Here is a 27,274-nt window from a genome sequence, read left to right as displayed (position 1 = left end):
AGAGGAGAGGGGACTGGAACAGTGCCAAAGTTGTGCCTGCTTCTTCGGCCTGAGAACGACCCCATTATGCTCGGTATGCTCACAGTAAGAGTCCACCCCCAGACTGCTGCACCACTGCCGCTTGTGAGAGTAATGCGTACCCGAACCCCACAGGAATCCAGAGCAAGCACCCCACACATTCCCACTTCTCCAGGCAGCCAGCCACACTCACCAGGGAGTCCTTGATGAGGTCCCCAGGGGCCACAGGACCCACTGAGCTCAGTGTCACAGGCAGGCGGTACAGCTCAGGGTGGGCACACAGCCAACGGCTGAAACTGAGGGCAAAGGCCAGCGGGTACTGCAGCCCGAAGCAGAGAGAGATGGGCGTTCAGGGGCGCAGAGCCACCCTGAACTCTCCCTGTCTGCCCAGGGTAGGGGCGCCCCAGGAGACACCCATGTTGGCCCAGGGCGGGGATAAGAGCGTGGGGAGCAAGGACCAGGCTGTCAGAAGCGAGATCATTCTTGCTAAGGGTACAGAGATAGGCTGGGGAGCCCAGGGGAGAGAGGTGGGGCCTCCCTTTGCCTGACATGCTCAGGGACCTCCCCTATCTTGGTGTTTCCTTGTACACCCCCCACACACACACACACACACCTTCCTTTCTTCCTCTGGAATCAACACATGTATGCCCAACTCTCCTCTCTAGTTCCATGGGGTCCTCATTGACCCCATGACTGTCACTGTGGCAGGGATCTGGAGGGGCCCCAGGAGAAGGGGCATGAATGAGTCCACTCATCCCCCAGCCCCACCTGCTCATGCAGATAGTAGTTAAACAGGATCAGATAGAAGTATCGCTCCAGGTTCTGCAGCGCCCTCTGCCGGCCACCGTGCTGGCTGCTGCTTCCCTGAGAGGAGGGGACAGGAGAGAGGGTAGGGAGCTAAAGATGGGGCTGCTCTGGCCACACAGTCTCCACCCCAGGAAGGGCAGGAGTTAAGCCTCAGAAATCCCAGAAGACAATCTACCTATCCCTTCATAAAACAGTTCTGCCAGGCTGGAAGTCCTCCTAAGCGTCTAACCCTCTCCCATTTGCGGCATGGTGTAGGGAGAGCTACAGGATTACCACCAGCACTACAGTTCTCAGCACAGGGTCTGTCTTCTCCACAGGCTCTGAGCCCACAGACAGGCTGGAACGCCCCGATCTGCTCCAGCGGCACCCATCATGCAGGGCAGCACGCCTCTGTGCAGAAGCACGAGTGTATCAACACCCTCTCCCCTGAGCCAGAGCCTTCACTTCCTCAAGCCTGTGCCCCTTCCTATGAAAGAACAAAAAGACCCTCATGACAGCACTCCCAGGGGCCATCATCATTACCCTTGCTTTACAGAGGGGAAACTGAGGTTCCGAGAAAGTCAGTGACTTGCTCAAATCACAGAGCCAGGTCCCCAAACAAGTGTCCTAAGCCCAGCCCAACAACTTTGGGTGGGGGGTTGTCAGAGAGGGTATTAATCACTGGGGTCACTCTGTCAGCCTTCAGAGACCAAGGTTCTCCTGCTGGGTCAGTGCCACCCTCTGAGGGCGGGGGGTGAGGGGGGTGTAAGCTGGAAGAAAGGTCATACCCTTTGGTGAAGTTCAATTCCATCTTTGGGAATCTAGGCCAGAGGCTGGTAAACTTTTATTTCTAAAGAAGTCCAAACAGTGCGTATTCTAGATCTGCAGGCTGCACAGTGTTTCAGCTCTGTGCGCAGCATACGAGAGCCAGAGACAGCGTATAATGAACAGACAAGGCCGTGTCCCAATAAAGTACGCTTACAAAACACCAGGGGTGGGCTGGATTTTGCCCATGGGCCTCTGTAGGCCAGCCGCTAATCTATACTAGGGGGGAAAATCCTAAATGCATGTAATGAAAACCTCCTTTTCACAAAGCTGCTTTTATGCAAAAGTGTTTACACTGATAAAGAACTAGAAGTGACTCAACTGTCCAACAAGAAGAGGCCTGTGTAGTAAGTCCCGGCAGGTGACATGCCAGGAACACCTGCTCTGTGTCAGGCCCCCTTCTATGTGCTTTATGGATCTCATCTGAATTTTTCTTTACAACAACCGTGTAAGGTCATCACCATCAGTGGGGCTCTCTGTAAGTGGGGAATGGGGAGCACAGAGCAGGTGAGCAGGCTGCCCACATCCACACACCTGTATCCAGCGAGCCAGGACTGGAACCCTGGCCGCCCTGCTCTTAACTTATCAGGCCAGCGACGACTGAACCAGGCCATGACCTGAAGTGACACAGCCAGGACAATTCCCAGTGACAACAGCCAGGTATGAGCAGGGGAAAGACACGAGACAGGCAGGCTACAAGCCACGTGCTGGGCACCTGCACGAGAAGGAGGGAGCCAGCCCTGAGCACGCAGCAGCTAGGCCAGAATTAGAGGGAAGTTTCCTTCTCTAATTTCTCACTTTTCCATAATACAATATTGCTCTTAAAAGATGTTTTTAAAGTGTCAAAAAGAAAAAGGTTTTGCAGGCTTTAGATTCTTTCCATGCACTGTTTGCAAACACTGTCAATCTGACCTCCTCTCCCCAGAGTGTGGGGACAGGCCTGCTGAGACAGCCCAGAGCTCAGCACGCTTCCAGAAGCAGCGAGCTGAACCACCCCAGCCTTCCCAGAGAAACACCAACGTTCTATTTGTGGGGGGGCCATAAGCTGTCTGGAAAGTGTCTGGGCCCAGAGGCCCCCCACCCTCTTCCAGCACCCCTTCCGCCATCCTGTTTACTCAGCAGCAAGGGGACCTGGCCGGGGAAAGTAAACTTCCCCTCTTCCTCATCCGTCCTCCCTGCACATCCTGCTCCCCCCTCCCCTTCCTCTGAAACCGCTCTTCTCCTGGGAGGTGCAGCAACCAGGAAAAGCCCGTCTGAAAGAAGCCAGAAAACAGGCCTAATGAAATGATGCGGCCGGTCTGTGCAAAAGCAGGAGCTGTGCGCGCCTCACCGGGGCTGGGCTCTCCGGCCGGACACGGTCCAGCTGCCTCTGGTTTTCCAAGACTGCTTCCTTCAGGTCGTGCAACTCAGCGCAGGCCGTGATGGCTCTGTCCACCTGGTGCCAGGGACCAGGTCAGGGACCAGGGGTCAGCAGCAGGGCCCAGGAAAGACAGCGGGAGATAGAAGAGAAGGTAAAGAGAATGGCCAGGGATGAGCACAGGGGGTGTCAGGGCAGAAAGGGCCCCACCCATGCGGGGAGTAGACGTTCTCTTGCTGCCCTGGCCCCTGCTCCTGGCTCCCTTGCTTACCTCCTCCACCATCTTCCTTCCCTGGGGCACCGTGTGGAGAAAGCTCTGTATCACCTGGAGCTGCTCCATGGGCAGTGGCTTGGTCTTCGCAGGCACCGCTCTGACAAGGAAAGGGCATCAGCACAGTCAGCGACTAGGATGCCCTGCTCTGGAAACTCTTGCATTTATATGAGAGTTTATATTAACTCCAAGCCTCCGAGAGGCACCAGACTACAGGCTCCAAGTCTTCTTCTCAAATCAGGTTGGAGGAGGCAGGAGCATTACTGCCTACTGGGGAAAGTGAGGCCAGAAAAGTCAAGTGACTTTCTCCAGGTCACCCTGCAAGTCTACGGCAGCCCAGGAACTGGACCCCAGACGCCCCATTTCCAGCTCTGGCTCTGAGAGCCCGGTGTGTCCCCGACATGCTGGCCAGTTCCTGGGGCACTGGGTCCCACACCACTCACTCCGGCCTGGAGGCAGTCCCACTGTAGCGAAACAGGATGAGGGTACCCAGGACCATGCCCAGGTTGGTCCTGCCCACACCTGTCTGGCAGCTGAAGAGGAGAGCAGGGGGAGGCCCCTGGGCATCTCGGAGCAGCAGCAGGCTGGGCGTCTCCTGGGGAAGGACCAGGAATAGCATTTCACAGTGTGACCTAGGACCCCTCAGCTGAGGAGCTAGGAAGAATAGGAGGGTCGTGAGTGTGACCTAGAACCCCTCAGCTGAGGAGCTAGGAAGAATAGGAGGGTCATGACACAGGCCCACCCAGCCCCACAGTATGCAGCAAGGCGGGACCAGAGAGGCAGCCCAGCCCTTCTGCAAACCCCACAGCCTGATGGGCTCCACCTGCCCCTGGGATCACAGGCCCTGCCTCCTTCCAGCCCCCAGGGGAGGCCGAGGCACTGGCTCTGGAAGTGAGAACTGCTCAGAGGGGACAAGGCCAGATCTAACATCCCTGCAAGATGTGAATTAAATAAGGTGACCTCCTGAAAGGGTTGGAAGGGAAACACCACCAGGACTTAGGAAGCATCAGGAGGAGAGTCTAGAGGGTAAGAATTTTCAGCTCCAGTAAAGAAATAAGGAACTTGAGGTTTAGAGAGGTTAGGAGATTTGTCCAAGATCACACAGCAAGTTAGCAGCCTAGTCACAGCCCAAGTCCAGTCCTCCAGAAAGCCTGTGCTGGGTGGTCACTAGAGAATGTACAAATACACACCCCACACAATCACACAGACACACACAACCTAAACACGCATGCACACATACCCAACATACTCGACACCATGCACAACACAGAAAGAGGATTTCTTTCTCAGAAAACTTAGTGGCCAGAGCCACCCTGAGCATCTCCATAGAGAGAGGGCCTATACAGGGACCCACTCTCCAGCTCCCCACTCAGTGCTCCCAACACCCCTGCTGCCCCCACTTACCCGGATGACACTGACAAAGGCATCAAACTGAGTTTCCAAGGGAGCCCCCTGCTCTGGCAGGGGCAGGCGGTGGTACCTGCCAGGTGAGGGGGAGTCACCCATCAGGCAGGCTCCATACCCTGGGCAGGATGACACACCCTGGGCAGCTCCGCATCCCTGCATGCAATTCAGCCCCACCTACAGCTGGTGAGACTGAGGCCACAGTTGGAGTGCGGGCCCAGAGCTCACCATGCTGAGCACCCTGGGGTCCTGCGCAGGACTGGCCCACAGTACCTGTAGGTGGGCTGCAGGAATAGGGGCTGCTTGTATACCCCCTCGGTCACGTGCACATCATCCTCGCCCCGAATGGCCACAGCGTGGGGCTCCCCCCGCAGGTCCTCGATGTTGTGGTACACATAGTACGTGTTCCCACTCAGCTGGGCAAAGTCGTGGATCTACAGGGAGGTGTGGGGGCCAGACAGCCATGACGGACCTTCAGGTCCCTCCTGGCCTTCCTGGTTGAGTTCTGGAGTGACTAGACCACAGAGGCCGCAGACAGGCTGCTTTTCCCTCAAGGGAACTACATGGCCAGGGTGTTCTCTATGACCTGGCTGTCGTAAGAGCAGCGACCTGGGCGCTGGGTCAGGTAGGAAGGGCCCTGCCCAGTGGGCAGCAGGGGTTAGATAAGTCACCAGTCTGAAGGACAGGGTGAGACTTGGTCAGCTGGGAGCTAGAGAAGAGACCTGAAATGGACATGGGGAGGTGACCAGTGTCCAGTACGGCCTCGCTTCCTGCCCATGAAAGTTTCATGGGGGCACTTTGACCCCCATACTATATTTACACACCTCTGTGGTGTGTTAACAGCCTCAGAGACCTTGCAAACCTTGTAGGACAGTGGAACCTCGGACATCAATGGAGGCCCACGAGAGAAGTGACCCCCTCCCGGTCTCACGGCCCATGGGGGTTGACCTTCAGTCTTAGACTCCTGGTTGAGTGTTTCCCTCCACCAGGCCTCTCTCTAAATAAGAACACTGAGTGTGGAGGAGAAAAGCAGGGTGGGCAAGGGGCAGAGGCAAACTGAAATGGGAATAGTAAGTCCTTCCTCTGGCTGCCCATGAGCTGGCCTTGTGGCCAGCCACCGGCCCAAACAGGGCAGGAAAGGGGGCGAGTATGGGCCAGGAGAGCAAAGCTGAGCTGTGGGCTGGGGTCCCAACTCAGCTGCCCGAGGCCTATCAGACAAGGGGGCCCCACTAACACTAGTGGCCCTCACCTCTTTTCGGATGGCCAGCTCCAAGCTCTCCGCCCGGACCCCAGGCCCAAAGCCCTGGAGGTTCTCGTGAAGGCTCTGCTTGTCTCGTGGGGTGTAGGGCACAAAGTCCTCATCAGCACGCAGAAAGAGCACAGGCTCCTCCCGCACACAGAAGATGATGCACTCCTGCCAGGAGCCCAAGGACATCGCCATCAATGCACTGCCCCGCCTCCAGACCTCTGAGCAGGCCGCTCCCCCTCCTCAAGGGCTCATCACCTCACCCTGTCCCCAAGACCTGAACTGCACCCAAGAAGCAAAGCTCAGACCAAATGCCACCCACTCCTGACCCTCCCTCCTCTCAAGGGATAGTCCTTCACCTGAACCTCATAATGTTAATTCCCACTTTGTAGTGACAACACATCCTCTCTCCTTTAGTGAACTTCAGTCTCAGGCTCCTAGTCTAGTGCTCTATTCTAGCTGTGATCATCATCCTGTGACTCTCTCATTATGACCTGGTCCCTCTTGTCATCCTGTCACCCTCCTTGCTTCCTCTGAGGTCCTCAAGGTGGGGTGCTGACCTTGAGGCTTCCATGTCCACACAGGACAATGCAATAAACATTTGCCAGAATGTCCAAACCATGCTGACAACAAAGACTGTGATGGCATTCAAGGCCTGGTCGGGCCTGTTCAAGACACCAGCCACCCTCTCCGTCATGTGGCTGGGACCCTCTAAAGACTGACTCTGAAGTTGCCTTTCCTGGGAGCCTATTTCCCCAGATTTGGGAGGCTGGCCTCTGCCTGAGAAGTGACCATGCTTACCTTGTGTCCATCCTTCTGGAGTTTCTGGAGGACCTGTCTGAACCCCAAGAGGCTGGGCTGCCCCATGCCAAACACGGCGAGCCCGGACCGCACTTGCCGGAAGTTGGGAGCACCAGAGCTCTGCACAGTGCCCAGCAAGTCCACCTTCTCAGCAACGTCCCGTACCAGGAAGTAGCGTCCCTGGCAGTGGGAGAGCCACAGGAGTCACTGAGGCGACCCAGGAACATCTTCTACAGGCAGGGCTCCGTCCCAGGGGATGGGGATCAGGGAGATGGGGTAGAAGACATGGTCCTCAAGTTGTCTGCAGGCTTGCAAAAACTATATGACCAGCTGTGATGCCGGGAAGGGGTCACAGAGTGAGAGAGAAGACAACTCCTGAATGGAATCTGAGGTTTCATGTGGGGGTTGGCATCCAGGCGAGGTCTTGAAGAAGCAGAGCAGGGAGAAGCACTCAAGGGGCGGAAGCTGAAGCTGGCTCTAGGGGGCTCTCAGCCACTGGGAGGAGGGCAAACTTTTCTCAACCCGGGGGGGCCAGCGTAGGGAGTCACAGCAGCAGCAGCCGTAACCAACTAGAGGAAGGCCACTGGCCCCTTCCTGGGGCTCTGCAGTTCTGAGGGTGGGCAGGCCTCTCCCCTCCCTAACTGGGGTGAATGGGTGCCATGACTATAGAGAAAAGAGGAAAATGATACCCAGAGATCAGGGGAGAGCAGAGGGAAATGGAAGAGCTCCTTCCTGGGCAAAAAGGAACCCTGAGGTCATCTCGTCCACCCCCTCCCAAACACAAACATACGTACATTGCTGACAGATAAGAGACCAGTTCTTCCAGAGACCAGAAATGGTTAGCCACTCTTTCAGTAAATAGTTTAATTGTCATGATCTTTCATTCATTCATTCATTCATTCACTGACTGTTTACTGAGGACATACATCTTGCCTAAACATTGTTCTGGGGCCTGGGGCTATAGCAGTGAATAAGTTAGATGAAAACTCATCTGTCTTTGTGGACTTTACTTTCTAGGGGATATTTAAGGCAAAAAAAAAGCTAAGCCAAAGAAGTTGTGAAATTTCAAAAGAGATGGGGAGAGAGATCCCTAGCCTAGGGGAGGCAGTCTGGGCCTGGGGCCTCTGTCCTGTCTGTATTCTCCCTGGTGCTCCTGTATTCTCCTGGTACATCCTAGGGCCTGGCAGGGGATGAGTGGAGAGAAGAGCAGGGGCTCCACAGGACAGGAGAAACAGGCCGCAGGAAGCAAGGGGGTGAGGGGAGGTGGGATGGAAACCCCAGAGGGTGGGATGAGGCAGTGAAACAGAGAAGGAGGGTGGGGTGGGGAGAAGAAGAGATTAGACAGGGAGCCTGTGAGGAAGGAGGACAGGAGGGGCTAGGAGAGGCTGGAAGAGGAAGGGAAGGGGAGGGCCTGACCTCACCTGCACCAGGTAGTGCTCAGGGGTACCATCTGAGAGCCGGCCCCGAGTGTAATGGGCTTTGAGCAACTCATCATGGATCTGGAACTCTTCCTTGCAGTTGTACCTGCCGGAGGCAGATGGAGACCAAGTCAGGCAACCTTGCAGCCAGGGTCCACTCCATCCTCAGCAGACCCACAGCAGAGTCGCCTCACCCCCACCCAAGTGGTTACCCATTTGTGGCAGAGACAGTCCATTGTACCACAATATTCACTCTCCCCATTGACAGCAATAGAAACCTGGAATGCAGACTGGGCTATTCCAATGAGGATTGCATTTCCCAGCATCCCTTGCAGCTAGCATGGTCATGTGATTGGGTCTCAGCCAATGGGATGTGAGGAGAAGTGGTATGTACAACTCCTGGGCCATTCTATTAAAGAGATGTGTGCCTTCTACTTTTCTCTCCTCCTGGTTGGCTAGCACCCAGAAATGATGACAAGAAGCAGATGTTGATGATGGCAGGACAGCAAGAGAGGAGGAGCCCAGCGACCACAGAGCCTCGTGCATCACCTGGACTTTTATGTGACAGAAGTTTCACAGAAGTTTCACATAAAAGTCTTTTTTTTTTTTTATTCATTTTTAGAGAGGAGAGAGAGAGACAGAGAGAGAGAGACAGAAAGAGAGAAGGGGGGAGGAGCTGGAAGCATCAACTCCCATATGTGCCTTGACCAGGCAAGCCCAGGGTTTCGAACCAGCGACCTCAGCATTTCCAGGTTGATGCTTTATCCACTGCGCCACCACAGGTCAGGCCAGAAATTTCTGTCTTGAATAAGGCTTTCCATTCCAGAGTTACTTTGGTCTTGAATGGTCCTCCATCATATTGTCTCTGGGAACAGGCTCCCCACTGACAATCCCATAGCACAGCAAGGTGGTTCAGATCACAGACTTTGGGGCCATGTGGTCTGGGCATGAATCCACTGCCCAATGGATTCATGGAGTGTAGTTACTCTCTAGCTCCATTCACACCCCCCAGGGCTGCTGTGAGTAATCAATAGATTAATGAATATAAGTGTTTAGCCCAGTGCCTTATACTTATTAATAAAATTATTATTATTAGTGGTAGTTCAATCTCCATACAGGGACATTTCAAACAAAACCCTCAGGTACAAATCCAGTTTTCTGCAAATGCTAAACAAGGGGGGAGGTCTATGTCCTCAAGACAAAAAACTTCTGTGCTGATTCTAACAATGAAGAAGACACAGCCTCCCAGAGCTCCTGATCTGGTATCTGATCCTCTTTATAAAAGAAGTGCCTTTTGGAAAGTCTGGGTGGTGAAAGGGGTGGGGCGGGGAGCACTGGAGGAGGAGTCCAGAGACTGGGTTCCTGCAGGCAGCCAGCCAGCTAGCTCTGCCTCTATTTCACTGCGGGGCCCACCATGGGCAAATCTCTCTACCTCCTCGAAACATTTTGTGCATCTAAGTCAGTTTCCACATCTGATCTAAAAGGTATTATTAGATCAGGAGTCAGCAAACCTTTTATGCCAAGGGTCAGACCAGAAATAGACTCTGTAGGCCATACAAAAGCTCTGTTACAACTACTCATCTCAGCAGGTGAAGTGTTAAACATCCACTCAAAATGTATAAATGAACGGCAATGACAGTGTTTCAATAAAACTTTATTTACAAAACAGATGCTGGGCTATACTTAGCCTGCAAGATAGTTTGCCAACTCATGTTGGATAATCTCTAAGGTCCCTTCCGCCTCAACCACACTATAACCTGAGTCTGAGCTCCTGGCTGGCTCCAGGAAACATGCAAAGTACATTACGGAAGATTTTTATAACAGGCCGGAGACTGTTTTGAGCCACACCGCTTGGTTAAATATTTTAAACATCATTCCACATATCCTGATAAGGAGACTAAGGCCCGGGGAGGGAACAGAATTTGCCTAAGGTCACGTAGCAAGACCCAGACACATGTCTTCAACACTGCCCTCAAGGCCAACACCTAGTTTTCTCATCTCCAGTGGAGAGACTGTATATCAAGTCTCTTTCATATAATATTTCTCTTCTTCCCTCATCATGAACACAGTTATATATTATGATTACAGCTTTTCTGTCAGGCCCCAAAGCCAGCAGGCCAAATTTATCATCCCCACCTTCAGGTTTCCTTACAGAAGGCCCATCTGCTAGGTCTCTGCCAAAGTTCTGCGTGTGGAATATATTTCTTAGCTCATCATATCCTACTTCCTGTGTTTTGGAGGGGCCAGCAGCAGGGAGCACAGTGGGCAGATTCAATGTCAGACGAGGCTTTCTGACTCCTCAGGAAACAGACCCAATGCTCCTTCCGTCTTCCTGGCCTTGGGGGTCCCCAACACCCACTACTTCACTGTGCCCTGGGGGGCAGACAGGGCTGCAGGGCCCCTTCCTGGCCCTTCTCCTCAGGACACCCAGGTCTCTCTCAAAATATGGTGTTGGAACAAACCCTCAACCTCCTCCAGGAATGTCCTTGAAAGACCTAATTAAGACAGTCTACCAACAGCTTCCAGCTTTTTAGCCCAAGGTCCTTTAATAGCCTGGTGTTAACTTCAATTTCCAACCATAATTATTAGTTGTGGGGGAGGAAAAATCTAAATTTTATGCATCTAAGTATATAAACTCCCTATGAAAACGTTCAGCCAAAAATTATTTTCAAAACAGTGTGCCCCAACTAGTCTTCCTTCTCCACCACCCCCCCCCCCCGGCACTGTGGACACAGTAAGTCCCATAAGCTGGAGACCCACAACAGAGTCCTTGCCCCTGCTTACTGTGTGACTCCAGGTAAACTGCCTAACCTCTCTGGGCCTCAGGGTCTTCATCCAGATATTAAATACTATGTGCCACCACCCTCCAGGCAGCTTCCACAGCCACGTGTTCCAGGGACATGGTCACGTTCCCCCCGCCACTCACGTGATCACGACGGGGGCCACCTTGTTGGGGATGATGGACTTGGCCTTACTGTTGTGCAAGCCCGTGGTCTGGAAGGAGTGGACGCTGAGTGAGTGCCGCCCATCCATCGTGCTGCTGCCCTGGAGGCCCTCGAAGGGTGCACCGGCTGCGACCGGCTGCTGGGCTGTGCTGGCTGTTGTACCCATAGTCAGCCAGCAATCTCAGACCCGAGTCCTATGGGGTGAGAGGGCATGCAGTCAAGGCGGTGGCAGGAAAAGCCAGGGCAGAAGAGATCAAGCCCACCCTCACCTTCCCCGTACATACAGATCAAAGTCTGAGGGCCAGCTCACCCTCTAGCTGAAGACAGAGGGCAGGTGTGCTGCCTACCACGTGTTCGCTGAATGTCCACTATCTGCCCAGCCCACTGCTGGCACTTTGGGGGTGATGGACATAGAGATAAAAAGACAGAGACCCTGACCTATTAGAGTTGATACTCCTCTGATGAAAATAAGAGAGGAAGGGGTTAACCTTCCACACCAGGTGGGGACTGAGGGCTCCAGGTGACTGGATCAGGTCACATGGAGGCCAGGCCCTCCAGACTGGAAGAAGTAGGTGACCTGAGGGAGAACCAGGGGCAAATATAAAAGGAAGTCAGGCTTGGATGTAAAAGATCTGGATGCAGACAGGGTGCAGAAAGACATTCTAGCCATGAATGTCACAAAACAAGGCCGAGAAAGTCCAGACTGGGCGAGCTCTCACAGCGGTCGGCAAACTCATCAGTCAACGGAGCCAAATATCAACAGTAAGTACGATTGAAATTTCTTTAGAGAGCCAATTTTTTTTAAACTTAAACTATATAGGTAGGTACATTCCTTATCGAGGTAGCGCCTGCGCCTGGTATTTTGTGGAAGAGCCACATTCAAGGGACCAAAGAGCCGCGTGTGGCTCGCGAGCCACGGTTTGCCGACCACTGTCTCGGCAGGTCAAAGGTCCAGTGAAAGCACCAGGACCCTGATCTCAACATCAACATTATCCACCTCAGCTTCAACATCACCAGCTTCTGCATCATCACCATCACTAACCTGAACTTTTTTTTTCTTTCTTTTTTTTTTTACAGAGACAGAGAGTCAGATAGAGACAGACAGACAGGAACGGAGAGAGATGAGGAGCATCAATCATCAGTTTTTCATTGTGGCACCTTAGTTGTTCATTGATTGCTTTCTCATATGTGCCTTGACTGTGGAGCTACAGCAGACTGAGTAACCCCTTGCTCAAGCCAGCGACCTTGGGTCCAAGCTGGCGAGCTTTTTTGCTCAAACCAGATGAGCTCGCGCTCAAGCTGGCGACCTTGGGGTCTCGAACCTGGGCCCTCGATATCCCACTCCAACACTCTATCCACTGTACCATGCCTGGTCAGGCCAACCTGAACTTTAATCTCACTAACCTCAACATCATCATCATCAACAACCATCAACCCCAACATCATCCACATCAACATCACCAAACTCAACCTTACCACTTCCAACCTCAATATCATCAACATCATCAACCTCAACATCACCAAACTCAACATCATCAATAGGCAAAGATTCTGACCCACATGAGACATGCGAGTATCCTTGTGGAGAGCTCTCTCCTAGGGAAGCACTTAAAAATGAATGCAAAAAGTGGACTACAAAGACTGGTGTTGCTTATAAAACAAACACTGGAAACAACCTCCAGCCAACATCAGGAGTTCTGTTGAATAAATTACAGGACCTTTCTAAAATGGAATGTTAAATGGCCACTAAGCTATAATCCCAATTTAATTCATGAAAGTGTATCAAGAGAAAAGTCTGGAAGGATAAATACCAAGATGCTAGCATGAGTTATCACCAAGTGATGAAAGTATAAGTAATTTTTTTATTTTCTCCTTTTTGCTTCTCTGCATCTTCTGATTTTTCTCCTCTGAACACTGGGTAATAAAGTTAAAGCTTATTCAAAACAAGTACGAGAATGGCTGGGGAACATGCGGAAAGGCCTGACCTGTGGTGGCGCAGTGGATAGAGTGTTGACCTGGGCCACTGAGGTCCCAGGTTTAAAACCCCAAGATCGCTGGCTTGGACATGGGCTCATCTGGCTTGAGCACAGGCTTGCCAGCTTGAGCACAGGATCATCAACATGATCCCAAGGTTGCGCTGGCTTGAGCCCAAGGTCACTCACTAGAGCATGGGGTCACTGGCTTGGCTTAAGCCCCCTGGTCAAGGCATATAAGAAGCAATCAATGAACAACTAAACTGATGTAACTGAGTTGATGTTTCTCATCTCTCTCCCTCATGTCTCTCTCTCTCTCTCTGCAAAAACAAACAAACAAACAAACAAACAAACAAACAATGTGCTGGAAGACCTGCTAAGAGCTGCTAGAGGGTGTGGGGAAGATTGACTCTGGATCCAGATATGGGAGACAGAACTTTCTGAAAGCCCAGCAGCTGCCAGACCCCCACGGCATTAATGGTCCAGAATCAGGAGGCGGGACCTACCTGCCCTGCCCAACCCCAACCCCATCTGTACCCTGACATGAGTCTACTTTACAGAAGCACAGGGACAATACAGTCCTTAGAACATGACACCTCCCCTAGTTGCCTTTAGCTGGCCATGAGCTGCTCCCAGTCGGTGGGTGGGTACAATATACTCCAACCATGCATACCCCCCGCCCCACCTCAGCCCTCTCATAACCAGCAGCAGCACCGCCGGAAGTGGGTGGAGGATGAGGGACTCAGCAGCTCAGTCTGAAGGCTGAGCTCATGGTGCCCTTTCCCCCGGACCCTGAGTCAAATTTCCTGGTCCCTAGACAGATGCTCCCCAGGTCTCCCCAATGGCTGTGTACTCATGTTCCCCTCCCCAGAGCCACCTAGACAGAATGACTAGCCTCCTGCTGTCCCTCCCAGAACCTTCCCAAACCACCACTCATTCTCTCCCTCTCCAGTCTGGAAAGGGCTCCTGCCCAGCCTCGTCATACTTGAACATTCCCAGAAGCGCTTGACAGCTTTGTTAACATGCACACCTGGTGTTTATCAGAGCCCCATCACGACTCTTCATGCCCGACCCGGGCGTGGAGGGAATGAGTCTGTTCCTAAACAAAAAACACGGCAGCTCAGAGAGAGTAGGGAGCTTCACAGTGGACCCCGGTTGGCCGACAGCAGAGCCCGAAATTCTCGCCAGTTCTCTCCACTTGGCTGCCATGGCAGGCTCCCAACACAGGTCACCAAACTCTCCCAGACCCCTCTCAGCAGTCTGGGCCAAGGAGGCACGGGTGGGAACAGCCTCCTCCAGAAGACAGGCAGCTGTCCCAAAGAAGGGCATGGCAAACAGAGGCGACAGCTGGCTACAGCTGCCAGGCCAAGGCCAGGCCCTGCTCCCACTGATCTGGGCTGGGCCTGCACCTCCACCCTCCTCCCCTTGCCTCCCACTCCAGCTCCAGCCCCAGCCACCCACATCTCTCACCAGCTCCACAGGCAAGGACAGGCCCCAGCCAGTGCCTCTAAAGGCAGCCAGGAGACAACACAGCTGTGCACAGCTGCAGTCCACAGGGGCAGGGGAAGAACAGGATCCTTGGAAATTGACCTGCCTCCAAAATGTCTAGAGGAAAGTGACACCCTGGGATCCCCAGGCTTCTCACTCCGCAACTCTCCCCTTGAAACCTCACTCAACCCAGCCCAGAGTAAGCCTCATCCTGCTGGCCACGTGCTGCGTGGCCCTGGGTAACTTCCTTCCACCGTCTGGCTGTTAGTGTCCTGACATAAAATGACAGTGAAGGATGAGATGGTCTGAAATCCCCTTCCAGTTTCACATGGTCTGGCTCCTAAGATGGCCAGTCCTAGTGGTCACACCACTGCTGTCCACTACCAGGGCAGTGGTCAGAAGAGGTGGGGGTATTAGGATCCCTAGTGCTCAAATCTCTGCTGGGGGGAAAGGAGGATGGATTTGGATGGTACCAGACGAAGGGGTTTCATGAGCCTGGATGGTTTGTAAACAATTATGCCTTTATTTTCCTAACTTCTAAGTAAAAGCAAGCATTTCCTTCCATCACAGCTAAGGCCACCCCATCGCATAGCAGATCCCAGGACATGGTTGCCACAGAGCTCACAGACATTTCACATCACGCCCCAGTGCAGGTATCTGGAACGTGGCCTGCCCTCATCACTCCTTTCAAACCACAGTCATTACAGACCCAGGCTCCCTGCCCACACACCGGGGGTGACATAACTGGCCAACTTGGGTAACTGTGCCTAGTGGTCTGAGACCCGCACACTGGGATCCCAAGTGGTTCCCACAGCTAAGAAACATGGAGAATGTGATGATCCTGGAGAGAAGCCAATGCTCGCCTTACAAAGGCAGCCATAAAGAAGCCGTCACTCTATTTGCAGAGTGGGATTCTCAGCACTCGGGACCATCAAAACAATCATAATCACCTGGTGTCCATGGTGCTGGGCACATGCCTATCAAAGATGTGCGCAGCCTAATGGCTCCCTCAAAGCTGAGCAACAAGAGCCTTGTCACTGATATGTCTTCAAAAAATACAATTAAACATTCATTTATCTAATAAATTATCTTAATGCATTACTATATCACCAATTTGTTTTTAGTATTTTGACAGCTCTCAATAAAATGTACGTCCTCTGTAATCCCATGTATTTTGTTTTGTGTACTTAAAGACATTCTGAGTCCTGGCTGGTTGTCTCAGTGGATAAACCATTGGCCCAGAATATGGATGACCTGGGTTCAATTCCCAGTCAGGGCACACAAGAGAAGTGACCATCTGTTTCTCTCTCCCTCCCTATCTCCCTTCTCTTCCTCTTCCCTTCCCGCAGCCAGTGGCTCAATTGGTCCAAGCATCAGCCCAGGTGCTGAGTATAGCTCGGCTGGTCCAAGCATCAGCCTAAGTTGCTGAGGATAGCTCAGATGATTCAAGCATCAGCCCCAGATGGGGGTTGCCAGGTGGCTCATGATCGGGGTGCATGCGAAAGTCTATCTATCTCCCCTCCTCTCACTTAAAAAAAATAAAACATTCTGAGAAGAGGTTCATGAACTCCTGCCAGATTGCTAGAGGGGCTCTTAGCAAAATTTTTTGTGTGTGTGACAGAGACGGAGAGAGAGTCAGAGAGAGGGACAGACAGATAGAAAGGGAGAAAGACGAGAAGCATGAATTCTTCGTTGTAGCACCTTAGTTAATTCATTGATTGCTTTCTCATATGTGCCCCGATGGGGGAGGGGGCTACAGCAGAGCAAGTGACCCCTTGCTTAAGCCAGCAGCCTTGGGCTCAAGCCAGCAACCGTGGGCTTCAAGCCAGTGACCTTTGGGTTCAAGCCAGCGACGATGGGGTCATGAGTATGATCCCACACTTAAGCCAGCGACCCCGTGCTCAAGCCGAATGAGCCTGCACTCAAGCTGGCAACCTCGGGGCTGTGAACCTAGGTCCTCCATGTCCCAGTCTGACATTCTATCCACTGTGCCACTGGCTGGTCAGGCTTAGCAAAATTAAAAAAAAAAAAAAAAAAAAGAGGAACTCATACTTGAAGGAAAGCATGCCACCCACCAAACACAGGTCCTCCTCCACCTTTTCCTTGTCTTCTATTTATTAACATTTCAAAGCACCTACTAAGCACCAGGTACCACACAGGGAACTTCCCATAATATGGTCCCCCAACAACCCTGTAAGGTTGAGATCTTATTATGTCCATGCTCAGATGAGGACAGCTGGTCTTTGGAAGGTGGCAGCAGTTGCTAACTACTCATTAGTGTGCCTTCTTGTCTCTTCACACTGACCCTGGGAGCAAGAGCACCTCCCACACTCTCCTTTCGCTCTGGGATCTGTACAACCTGCACTCAGGGTCCTCAGGACCCTCATTCACTCCACTCTCTGCCAGAACACCCCAGACCTAGCAAGGCAGAGCAAAACATGGTTTCCCATGGAGGGATCAGGAACCCCAGGCTCCATTTCTCCCTTATTGACCAGCTAAGAAGCCAGACTCATCTGGGCCGCAGTTACAATGACATTTAAGCATGTCCCAGACATATACATGCTGTCGCCCTGCCTCTGTGAAAACACACGCAGTCAATCCCGAGGGAAGAGACCACCCTGCGGACACCGTGGCGGAGAGGCAACCTTGTTCAGCCAAGAAGAATCCAACGCTCATTTAATCCTGACGAAAAACTACAACTCAACACCAAGGTAAAAAAATTAATTTAAAAATGGGCAAAAGATGTGAAGACACAGCTGGATGCTAAATAAGCATATAAAAAGAAGTTCAGCATCATCCATCATCAGGAAAATGCACTAGAATGACAAGTTTTGAGAAACCAACGATACCAGGTGTTGGTGACTGTGCAGGAACTTAACCCAGACATGGCTGCTGAAACGTAAGATGGTACAGCGTGCAGAAGACAGCTTTGCCATTTCTTACAAATTTAAACATGCCCACCAACTCCACTCTCAGTCAGGTAACTACTGAAACAAAATAAAAAGATGTCCAGAGGAAGACTTGTACATCGCAGCACTATTCATAACCACCGACATCTGAAATCAACTCTCACGTAAGCTGGTGGACAGAGGAACAAAATGTGGTGTGTTCATACAATGGGATCCTACTCTGCAATAAAAGGGAATAAGCTACCGATACAAACAATGACATTGACAAACCTCAAAACTAGCACAATGAGAGAATCAAGCCAGGCCCAAAGCCTTCAAACTGTCAGCCACTCATATGACATCCTAGAAAAGACAAAAATATAGATGCAGAGAGCTGATCCACGGTGTCAGGGGAAGGGGGTACACCACACAGGAGCTCAGGAGCATCTTTTGAGGGACAAACTACTCTATATATTGAATATGGTTTCACAACTACACATACTTGCCACTGACCAAACTGTACACTTAAAATGGGAAAATTTTATTGTAAGAAATCTGCTTCAAAAATATGTTAGAAATGAGGTGCTTCTGGCCCTGGCCAGTTGGCTCAGTGGATCGAGTGTCAGCCTGGTATGTGGACATCCCGGGTTCAATCCCCAGTCAGAGCACATTTGAGAAGCAACATCTGCTTCTCCACCCTTCTCTCTCCCCCTTCTCTCTCCCTTCCCCTCTCACAGACAGTGGCTTGATTGGTTCGAGCATCGGCCTCCGGCAATGAGGATAACTCAGCTGATTCAAGCACCTGCCCCAGATGGGGGCTTCTGGGTGGACCCTGGTTGGGGCACACACGGGAGTCTGTCTCACTATCTCCCCTCCTCTCAATTAAAAAAAGAGGGGGATTCTCCCATCCTCTGTCCCAGTGTGCTTACCTCTATAGTCACATCTCCATACCCACCTCCACAACTCACCACTGTGGGACCTCAGCCAAGTTACTTACCTCTCTGGGCCACAGCTGACAATTCTGTGAAATGGGGCAGTAGCAGCACCTCCCCGATGGGGTTGTTGTGAAGGTTAACTAATACTGTATATAAAGTCCTCAGCCTGGTCAGTGAGTGCTCAGTAAGTCAGCTGTTATTAGACCTTGCTGTGCTGGGGGCACTGACCACTCAGACCGCACAGCTGGGCTGTGCAGTGCAGTGACCACTGACCGCACGTGGCTCTGGAGCCCTTGAAATGTGGCCGGTCCACACTGGGGTGCAATGCAAGTGTAAAAGGACTTAGTACAAAAAGAATAAAATACCTCATTAAGAATTTATTATGTTTTTTTGTTTTTGTTTTTGTTTTTTTGTATTTTTCTGAAGTTGGAAATGGGGAGGCAGTCAGACAGACTCCTGCATGCGCCCAAACCGGGATCCACCCGGCATGCCCACCAGGGGGCGATGCTCTGCCCATCTGGGGCATCGCTCTGTTGCAACCAGAGCCATTCTAGCGCCTGAGGCAGAGGCCACAGAGCCATCCTCAGCGCCCGGGCCAACTTTGCTCCAATGGAGCCTTGGCTGTGGGAGGGGAAGAGAGAGAGAGAGAGAGAGAGAGGAAGGAGAGGGGGAGGGGTGGAGAAGCAGATGGGCGCTTCTCCTGTGTGCCCTGGCCGGGAATCGAACCCGGAACTCCTGCACGCCAGGCCGACACTCTACCACTGAGCCAACCAGCTAGGGCTATGTTTATTATTATCAGAATGATAACATTTTGACATTAGGTTAAAACATACTGTATTAAAATTAAGTTCATCTTTTCATTTTTTATTTTTAATGTGGCTATTTAAAATGGCACCTGTGGCTCACATTATATTTTTTCTAGACAGTGTTGCTGAGTCTTTTAAGTCTGAAATCTATGGTCCCCAAGAGTACCCTTCTGTCAGCGTGGGGGTCCTCAGAGTTGAGCCCACTGCCTGCTACAGGTAAGAATTTAATAACCATCTGTTCAAGGTGTGAGGAAACCCAGGAAGGCCATGCTAGCGTCCTATTTAACAGCCAAAGGTGGAGACTCACAGAAGCTGTGAGTGACTCTCCAATGTCCTTGCACCTAAATGCGGGACACTGTCATTTTGACTCAGTGAAGCAGGGATCCTGGGGCTGACCACTGGCTGGTTCCCATTTCTACCACTTATTAGTGGTGTGACTTGGGGCATATGGCTTAACTTCTCTGACTCTCCGTTTCCGCAACTACTAACTGGGGACTGTGAGTACACCTCCCTAATTGGTCTGTATGAAAATGAAATAAGTGAATGTGTGTGCAAACCAACACACCCAGCCCGCCACACAGCGAGGGCTCAGACTCCTCACGGCCCTCAGGTCAGCCCAGGCCCCCGCCTCCCATCACTCCACTCACTGCCCTTCTCCACGTCCCCTCCCCTGCCCGGACCTACAAGCAGTGGCCCAGGAGGAACGAGGAGGCTGACCTTGGCTGTCACCCCAGGCAAACGGCAGGGCAGGGCTGAGCCACAGAAGCTGCCTGCTCTGCTAACACAGCAACTCTCCCCCTTCTGCTCTGTCCAGGGAACCACTTCGAAAGGCTTCCATCTGCTCCTGCTCCTGGCTTGAATGGAGGAGCAGGAATGGGCAAGTCCTCTGTCCACAACCTCCCCACAGAAGAACAAGTTTGCACCCCTATTGGTCCAACTGCTCTGCCCACCAGCCGCTGACCCTGACTGGACAGACCACACCGGCCTCTAGGGGGTCTCTCTCCTTCCCTCTTGTCCCCCCTAAATCACACCACTGGCCCTGCTTCACTGTTTCCTCTGCTGTAAAGTGGGGATCACAAAACCTTTCTCTTCTTCCTTGAGGGTTGATGGCAGTAGCAAAGAAAAAAACCCACGAAGACACTAAAAAAGCCACCAGATGGTACAAATGGAATGATGACCGTGGGAACACGGGCACATTAGGCAGAGGACACTTGAGCAGAGGACAGACCCCTCCCCCTCACCCTGTGCACAGCCCGCTCTCGACCTCGGCTGCCCCACCTGCTCTAGCCACTGCCGTGTCCTCCCCTCCCGACAGGCTCCTCCATGAAGGCTGCGTGCCTGCCTCCCCTCCCGTTCACAGGGCTGCCACTGCCTGTCACCTTGGCTCAGACGGTCCTCTTCAGAGAGGCCCCTCTGAGGCCCCAGGGATGTGGTCTGCCCACTCCACCCCGACAGTCCTCCATCTTTTTAGCCCCTTTTCTTTCTTAACAGGCACACTGGTGCGATTATACTGTGTATAGCATCAGTCTCCCCAACTCCCTAAAAGCAGGACAGTCCTGACTTGTCCACGCTGTGACCCAAGAATAGCGCTGGGGCCTAGCAGATGCTCAGGAAGTATTTAAGAGATGAACAGATGACCAACCTGAGGGCATCTGCAGCTTCCGGGACTAACGGAGGAGCAAGTGAGTGCCAGCACCAAGGAGTGGATCTCAGCCCTCCACGAGACAGGGTGGAGGAAGCTGCTCCCAGCCCATACCCCATCATCTGGACTGCCCTTCTCCCCAACCCTCCCACATCTACCCACTCCTGAAGGCTAAAGCCAGGGCTTCCAGGAAGCTCTCCCTGACTAAACATTCACCCTCACCTCTCCACTCCCAGAGTCCATTATGAGTGTCACAAAATGGGACATTTCTTCCACTACACGCTGTTCCCAGCCGGGGCCACCCTGTGTCCTTCCTGGCTGTCAGCAGCCAGGCTCAGAGGAGGAGCTGGCCACATAATTGCTGATGGAACGAACTGGCTCCATCACTTTGTCTCCCCACCCTGCCTGGGTCCTTGTTGCTGGGACCAAGGACAGCACACAACAGCAGGCACAAATGACAGGAAGGATGTTTAAACACTTTGTCACTTACTCCTGATGGGGGATTAAGTGTGGTATTTTTCTTTTTTCTGCTTATCCATCAGCTTCTAAATTTCTTACCATGAACATGATTACTTTGGGAATGCTAAAAAAAAAAAAAAGTACTGTTATTTGTAAGTTTCAAAGTTGTACAACCAGGGTACCACCACCCATACCCTCAAAGCCCCCTGTGCCTCTGTCCACAGTGCCCTCTGCCCACTGTCATCTGTGTTCCCAATAAAGCACTCCAATAGTGCAGCCTGATGGGGTGTTTTGTCTTTGTGGTTTTCTGTCTTGGCTACCAACAACAGCCCTGAAGGGAGGTGAGGCAGGGTTTACAGAAGAGGAAACAGCTAACCAAGGATGGGAATTTCCCCAGGCTACATGGCTCAGTAGAGGCCGAGTCCTGTTTTCAGCTGCATACTCCGTCATATCATGTGTCTGGGGGTCACCCAGACCTATCCCTTCACAACCTCTACCCCTCAGCCTCCTTCTCTTTAACAATAAGATGAGATCAATTTAAAAAATAAAGTAGCCTGACCAGGCAATGGCGCAGTGGATAAAGTGTCGGCCTGGGACATGGAGGACTCAGGTTCACAACCCCAAGGTCACCAGCTTGAGCGCGGACTCATCCAACTTGAGCGTGGGGTCGCTGGCTTGAGCGTGGGATCATAGACATAGCCCCATGGTCGCTGGCTTGAGCCCAAGGGTTGCTGGCTTGAGCCCATAGGTTGCTGGCTTGAGCCCATATCGCTGGCTTGAGCAAGGGGTCACTGGCTCAGCTGAAGCCCCCCAGTCAAGGCACATATGAGAAAGCAATCAATGAACAACTAAAGTGCCACAACAAAGAACTGATGCTTCTCATCTCTCTCCCTTCCTGTTTGCCCCTGTCTGCCCCTCTTTCTCTCCCTCTCTCTCTCTTGCTAAAAAAAAAAATAAAGCGAAGCCACCTGACTGGTGGTGGCTCCATGGTTAGAGTGTCAACCCAGAACACCGAGATCCCAGGTTCAAAACTCCAAGGTCACTGGCTTGAGAACAAGGTCACTGGCTTGTCTTGAGTCCCCCAGTCAGGACACATATGAGAAGCAATCAATGAACAACTAATGTGAAGCAACTATGAGCTGATGCTTCTCACTCTCTCCTCTTCTTTCTCTCTCTCAAAAAAATAAAAAAATAAATAAAGCCATCTGGTGTCTAGAATTGCAGGAGACTTCAACCTACTAAATTATATGTTTCTGAAATATTTTCTTTTTTCTAAACTAAAAAAGAAACTAAAGGCCGGGCCCTGTAGCTCAGCTGATTAGAGCTTCGTCCTGATACACTAAGGTTGTGGGTTCGATCCCTGGTCAGGGCACACACAAGAATCAACCATTGATTGCATAAATAGTGGAACAACAAATCAATGTTACTCTCTCCATCCTTCCCTCTCTCTAAAATCAATCAATAAATTTAAAAATGTTTTTAAAAGTCTAAGAGTTAAAAACAGAAGGTATAGAGAAATGTTTGGAAATACGACCACATGTTCAGCAGGGGCGTCGCATGACGGGGTGGCCTTGAATTTGGGGCCTCAGCCTCCAAAAAATGGGGAGCCTTCGGAAGTCTGAGTTCTGGCAGGGACACGTCATTCATTGTTATACATTGAAATGATACCTCAAGGTGGGCGTGGAGCTGGAAGTGGACTGCATGGCCAGCTGAGGAGCCACGCAATTGGGCGTCAACACAGAACAGCTGCAGAGCGGGGGGTGGGGGTCCTAGGTCAGATAGGTCCTTGAGCTGGGAGCTGGAACGGCTGGCCCTGTGCTGGGTCAGGGGTGAACAAGCCTCCCTCTTAGCTCCCCTGACAGGTGAAGGGCAGAAAAGGGCTCCTGCCTGCTCCAAGGCCAGCAAAGACCCTGGCACTTGTCACACATGGGCCTGGAGGCTCCTGGAGTATGCGACCCTCAAGAAGGAAGAGGGCACTTTCAAGCACCGGCTGCCTGCCTCCTGGCCTGGGGGCCCCATCCCCTTAGCTCTGACCATACAGGGCCTTGGACAGGGGGAGTTATAATGAACACTTTGATGACAAGTGGAAAAAATCTGAATAGAAACTTAAACTTCTTTGGATGTGTTGATGTAGATATTAGAAGAATGTTCTCATTCTCAGGAGACAAAGGCTAAAGTATTTAGAGGTGACAGTGGTAGAGTGTCGGCCTGGCGTGCAGGAGTCCCGGGTTCGATTCCCAGCCAGGGCACACAGGAGAAGCGCCCATCTGCTTCTCCACCCCTCTCCCTCTCCTTCCTCTCTGTCTCTCTCTTCCCCTCCCGCAGCCAGGGCTCCATTGGAGCAAATTTGGCCCGGGTGCTGAGGATGGCTCTGTGGCCTCTGCCTCAGGTGCTAAAATGGCTCTGGTTGCAACAGAGCAACGCCCCAGATGGGCAGAGCATCGCCCCCTGGTGGGCATGCCAGGTGGATCCCGGTCGGGTGCATGTGGGAGTCTGTCTGACTGCCTCCCCGTTTCCAACTTCAGAAAAATACAAAAAATAAAAATAAAGTGTTTAGAGGTGAAGCACCTTGATGTCTATAATCTTCATATATAGCTGAGAGAGAGGTAGAGACAGAGAGAAACACAAATGGAGTAAATTTAGCAACTGGTGAGCACAAACGTGTTCACTCTACTCTTCTATCAATTTTTCTGTAGGCTTGATATTTTTCAAAATAAAAAAATGGGGCCAAAAATATTTTTAAATATATAATTTTTAAATCTAAGCTGTCTTCTGAGAAGCTAGTTTTCTACCTATTCCCCCAGCTCTCCCCATTGAAGACTCAGAGAATGCCTCTCATCTGGAGGAAGTCTCTCATCCATGGGCCAAGAGGGTCACATGTACAAGTGGCTTGAACCTTGCAGTTTGTTACTTCCACCCTAATTAGCCACCAGCACTTACACATCAAGTGGCAGCAGCCCTGGGGGAACTCCTGCAGTTCCCCGGACCCTCCTCCCCCTCTGGAGATCTGAGGGGCACAGGGCTCCAGGTCTAACCCTCATCCTGGGGCATCCTGTCCTGGGAGGGAGCCTGTCCCCTCCCTCAGATCCTAGCAGCCCTGGGGGAACTCCTGCAGTCCCCCGGACCCTCCTCCCCCTCTGGAGATCTGAGGGGCACAGGTCTAACCCTCATCCTGGGGCATCCTGTCCTGGGAGGGAGCCTGTCCCCTCCCTCAGATCCCAGCAGCCCAGACACGGCCCACAAGTTCTGAACCCCTTCAAAGAGGTTGGCTCGCTTCCCTTATTCTGACCACTGCTACTGGGCCGACTCCTAACCCCTCAAAAGCCTTTCTGGTCCCCCTTACTGGTCTGAGGCATGTGGCTTTCTGGTCCCAAGGCAGGACTGCCCTCCCACCTGGGACACCTGCCTGGGTATGACTTTGCAGTCCCTGAAGGGCTGGCCCAGGTGCTCAGCTGGGAACATCCTCAGGTTAGCTCAACATCCTTTCTCCCTCCCTCCCGTCTGTATTAAACAAACCAGATAAGGGGCAGCAGGCTGAGCTCATGGCTGCCCAGAGCCAAGACCTCACTGCCCATCTCCCTCGCAGCTACCTGGGGCCTTGTAACTAATTCTAGCTACGAAACATACGGGTCATGTCACATGGCAAGTTCCAGAATCCTTCCTATCCCTGTCCTCCCTCCTCCTTCCGGCTGCCTGGAACACAGATGTGATGACTGAAGTTTCAAAGCCATCTTGAAGCATGAGCACGTGAAGCCACACGCTGGGAACGGAAAAGACCAGGTTTCCCAGGGGCTCCATGGGCCACAAAGCTCTGGCTTGGAAAGGACAGAAACTCACATCTTGTGTAAACCACTGTTACTTGGCCTTTCTTATTACTTGTAGTCAAATCTGATCCTGACTAATGCACTCTGTTATTTTTAGGTTTGACTCTCAGTGACCACACGCCACATGGCAACAGGACAGAACTTACTTGCCCCTCCTGCAGGAGAATGTCGAGTTTCCCCACTGATGGAAGTCAGGCTGCACTGTGGGCTGGCAGCCCTACACCCAGGCAGAGCAATGCCAGGGTCCTGGAAGTCCAGCCTGTGCCACGGGGTGTACAAAGTACAGAAGTCATCATCCCTGGCCACCGGGCCCATGGGAGATGCACACAGGTGACGATTACAGCACCATCAGCTGCTAGACAGCGTGGCACAGCAGTTCTCCCTGAGTCAGCTGCAGAAATTTGTAAAGTTCTAAGCAGCTAAATGTTGGCCTCACACTCTAGATAGAGGCTTGGCCTCCACTGCTCCAAACAGGCGGAGTCTACAAGAGTCTCTCCATCTGGAGTCTCTCCCTGCCCCTCTCAGGGTCTTTCTGAGCAGGGGAACGCCCTGGAAAACAAGGTAGCACCCGCACGGGAAGGACCTTGCCTGCCAGGTTCTTTCAGGGAGGAGCAGGAGAAGGGGAGTGTGAAACCCCAGAGAAGGTGCCAGTTACCTCTGGGAAAGGCACCCATTCCATTCCTGAAAAAGCCGAAGCTCCTGTCCATCACCAGGGGCCAGGCAGCCTGGGACTGGGGGAGAGGGGAGAGCTCTGCAGGGAGGCCCTGAGAGAACAGAGGTAAGAGCACCTAGACATGAGCACCGCCAAGACGCCGGGCATTCGGGCATTTCAAGGTCAGGAGAAAGTCAGTCAGAGGTAAGAGCACCTAGACATGAGCACCGCCAAGACGCTGGGCATTCGGGCATTTCAAGGTCAGGAGAAAGTCAGTCAGAGGTAAGAGCACCTAGACATGAGCACCGCCAAGACGCCGGGCATTCGGGCATTTCAAGGTCAGGAGAAAGTCAGTCTCCGGAGACTCCACCCAGAGCCCTAGCCCTGCCAACATTCTCCTGTCTGCTCCCGGGGACTGCGCCCCAGACGGCCAGTGGGAACGCAGGCTTGAGCCTCACTTTCTACCTCCAGCAATGTCACAGGGACTTGAAGAAGCATTGCAAAGAGCTGGAAAGAACTATGACCCAATTCTGGGGTCTGTTCCCATCCCTTCCACCCCTATGGCCTCCAGTCTAGACTCCCTTACCTGGCATTCAAGACACCCTTTCCCACCCTCATCACCCCTCAGTTGTTTATGAAAGTTCAATGTGTAGAACAGCCAGAGGCAGAGCTGCCGTGCTGACTGCTGGCTCAGGAAGGAGTTACAACGCCTCCTGCCCCTGAACCCACCATGGGGCTCATTTCAGGAGGAACTGTTCCAGTGAGGCTGGCCAGGGATGTTCAAGGCCCTCACTGCTCAGATGTCCCCAGATACATCCAGCCCTTCCCTGCCTCCCTGCCTCCCTGCCTCTGCCCGCCCTGGTCCTGCAAACAAGAATGCCATCCCCATCCTTGCCCTCTCCCCGGTCCATCAACGTCCAGGGGAAATGCCCCTTCCCCCTGCAAGCCCTCCAGCACTCGGCCTGTACCTTGGCCTTGAGTCCGTGCCTGGTGAGACAGGCAGAAGCACAGGCTGCTGTGCCATTTCAGGATGAAAATACCTGAGGCTTGGAGAGTTCACTGCACTCACTGCATCAGCAGTCTTCAACCGCCGGTCGGCAGACCCATGCCAGTCCGCCCAACACTTCATGCCAGTCTTTCATATGTCAGGGTGGTTAACATCTTCACAGACCAGCATGAAATTTCTGGGGCCCAGCACTGGTCTGCAGACCGGCAGTTCAAAACCACTGCACTCCATGACATAATGACAGAGCTGGGCCTCTGGTTTCACAACCTGAGCACTGTCCACTGCACCACCTAGCGCCACCCTCCCATCTCTCCAAAGCCACCTTCACTTCCCCAGAAGACCTCGTAGAAGGAACAGAACAAGCTGGACACAGAGAAGAGTGCCCCTCCCAGGACCACAGCCTCTCACACAGCCCTGGCAGCCAGATGCCCAGTGTGGGTAACAATGGAGCTAAAAATAGGGCAGGAGGCTGAGTGACCAGCTGCAGGAAACATCTGCCTCAGCTGCAGAACAAACACGGAGGAAGTCAC

General features: G+C 52.4%; 1 protein-coding gene across 7 annotated transcripts in view; it reads right to left on the bottom strand.

Moving 5' to 3' along the window:
* Window positions 1–27,274, bottom strand: part of PALD1 (phosphatase domain containing paladin 1) — a 110,352-nt gene that overhangs the window by 32,110 nt on the left and 50,968 nt on the right. For 5 of the 7 annotated variants that reach the window (XM_066350192.1, XM_066350188.1, XM_066350190.1 and 2 more), the window contains exons 2-12: window positions 11,053–11,265; window positions 8,130–8,232; window positions 6,709–6,888; window positions 5,911–6,075; window positions 4,935–5,095; window positions 4,662–4,737; window positions 3,701–3,852; window positions 3,258–3,357; window positions 2,960–3,064; window positions 787–882; window positions 212–337 (exon numbers count right to left, since the gene is read on the bottom strand). In XM_066350192.1, coding sequence (XP_066206289.1) covers window positions 212–337; window positions 787–882; window positions 2,960–3,064; window positions 3,258–3,357; window positions 3,701–3,852; window positions 4,662–4,737; window positions 4,935–5,095; window positions 5,911–6,075; window positions 6,709–6,888; window positions 8,130–8,232; window positions 11,053–11,237 — 1,449 coding nt within the window. In that variant the 5' untranslated portion in view covers window positions 11,238–11,265. Of the gene's footprint in view, window positions 1–211; window positions 338–786; window positions 883–2,959; window positions 3,065–3,257; window positions 3,358–3,700; window positions 3,853–4,661; window positions 4,738–4,934; window positions 5,096–5,910; window positions 6,076–6,708; window positions 6,889–8,129; window positions 8,233–11,052; window positions 11,266–21,293; window positions 21,387–27,274 lie in introns of all 7 variants that reach the window. The other 2 variants (XM_066350189.1, XM_066350194.1) reach the window with 2 other exon arrangements.

The sequence above is a fragment of the Saccopteryx leptura genome, chromosome 9 (genome assembly GCF_036850995.1).
Source record: "Saccopteryx leptura isolate mSacLep1 chromosome 9, mSacLep1_pri_phased_curated, whole genome shotgun sequence".
Taxonomy (NCBI): Eukaryota; Metazoa; Chordata; class Mammalia; order Chiroptera; family Emballonuridae; genus Saccopteryx; species Saccopteryx leptura.
Note: the sequence above shows the minus strand (reverse complement) of the source record. Positions and strands in the feature narration are given on the sequence as shown.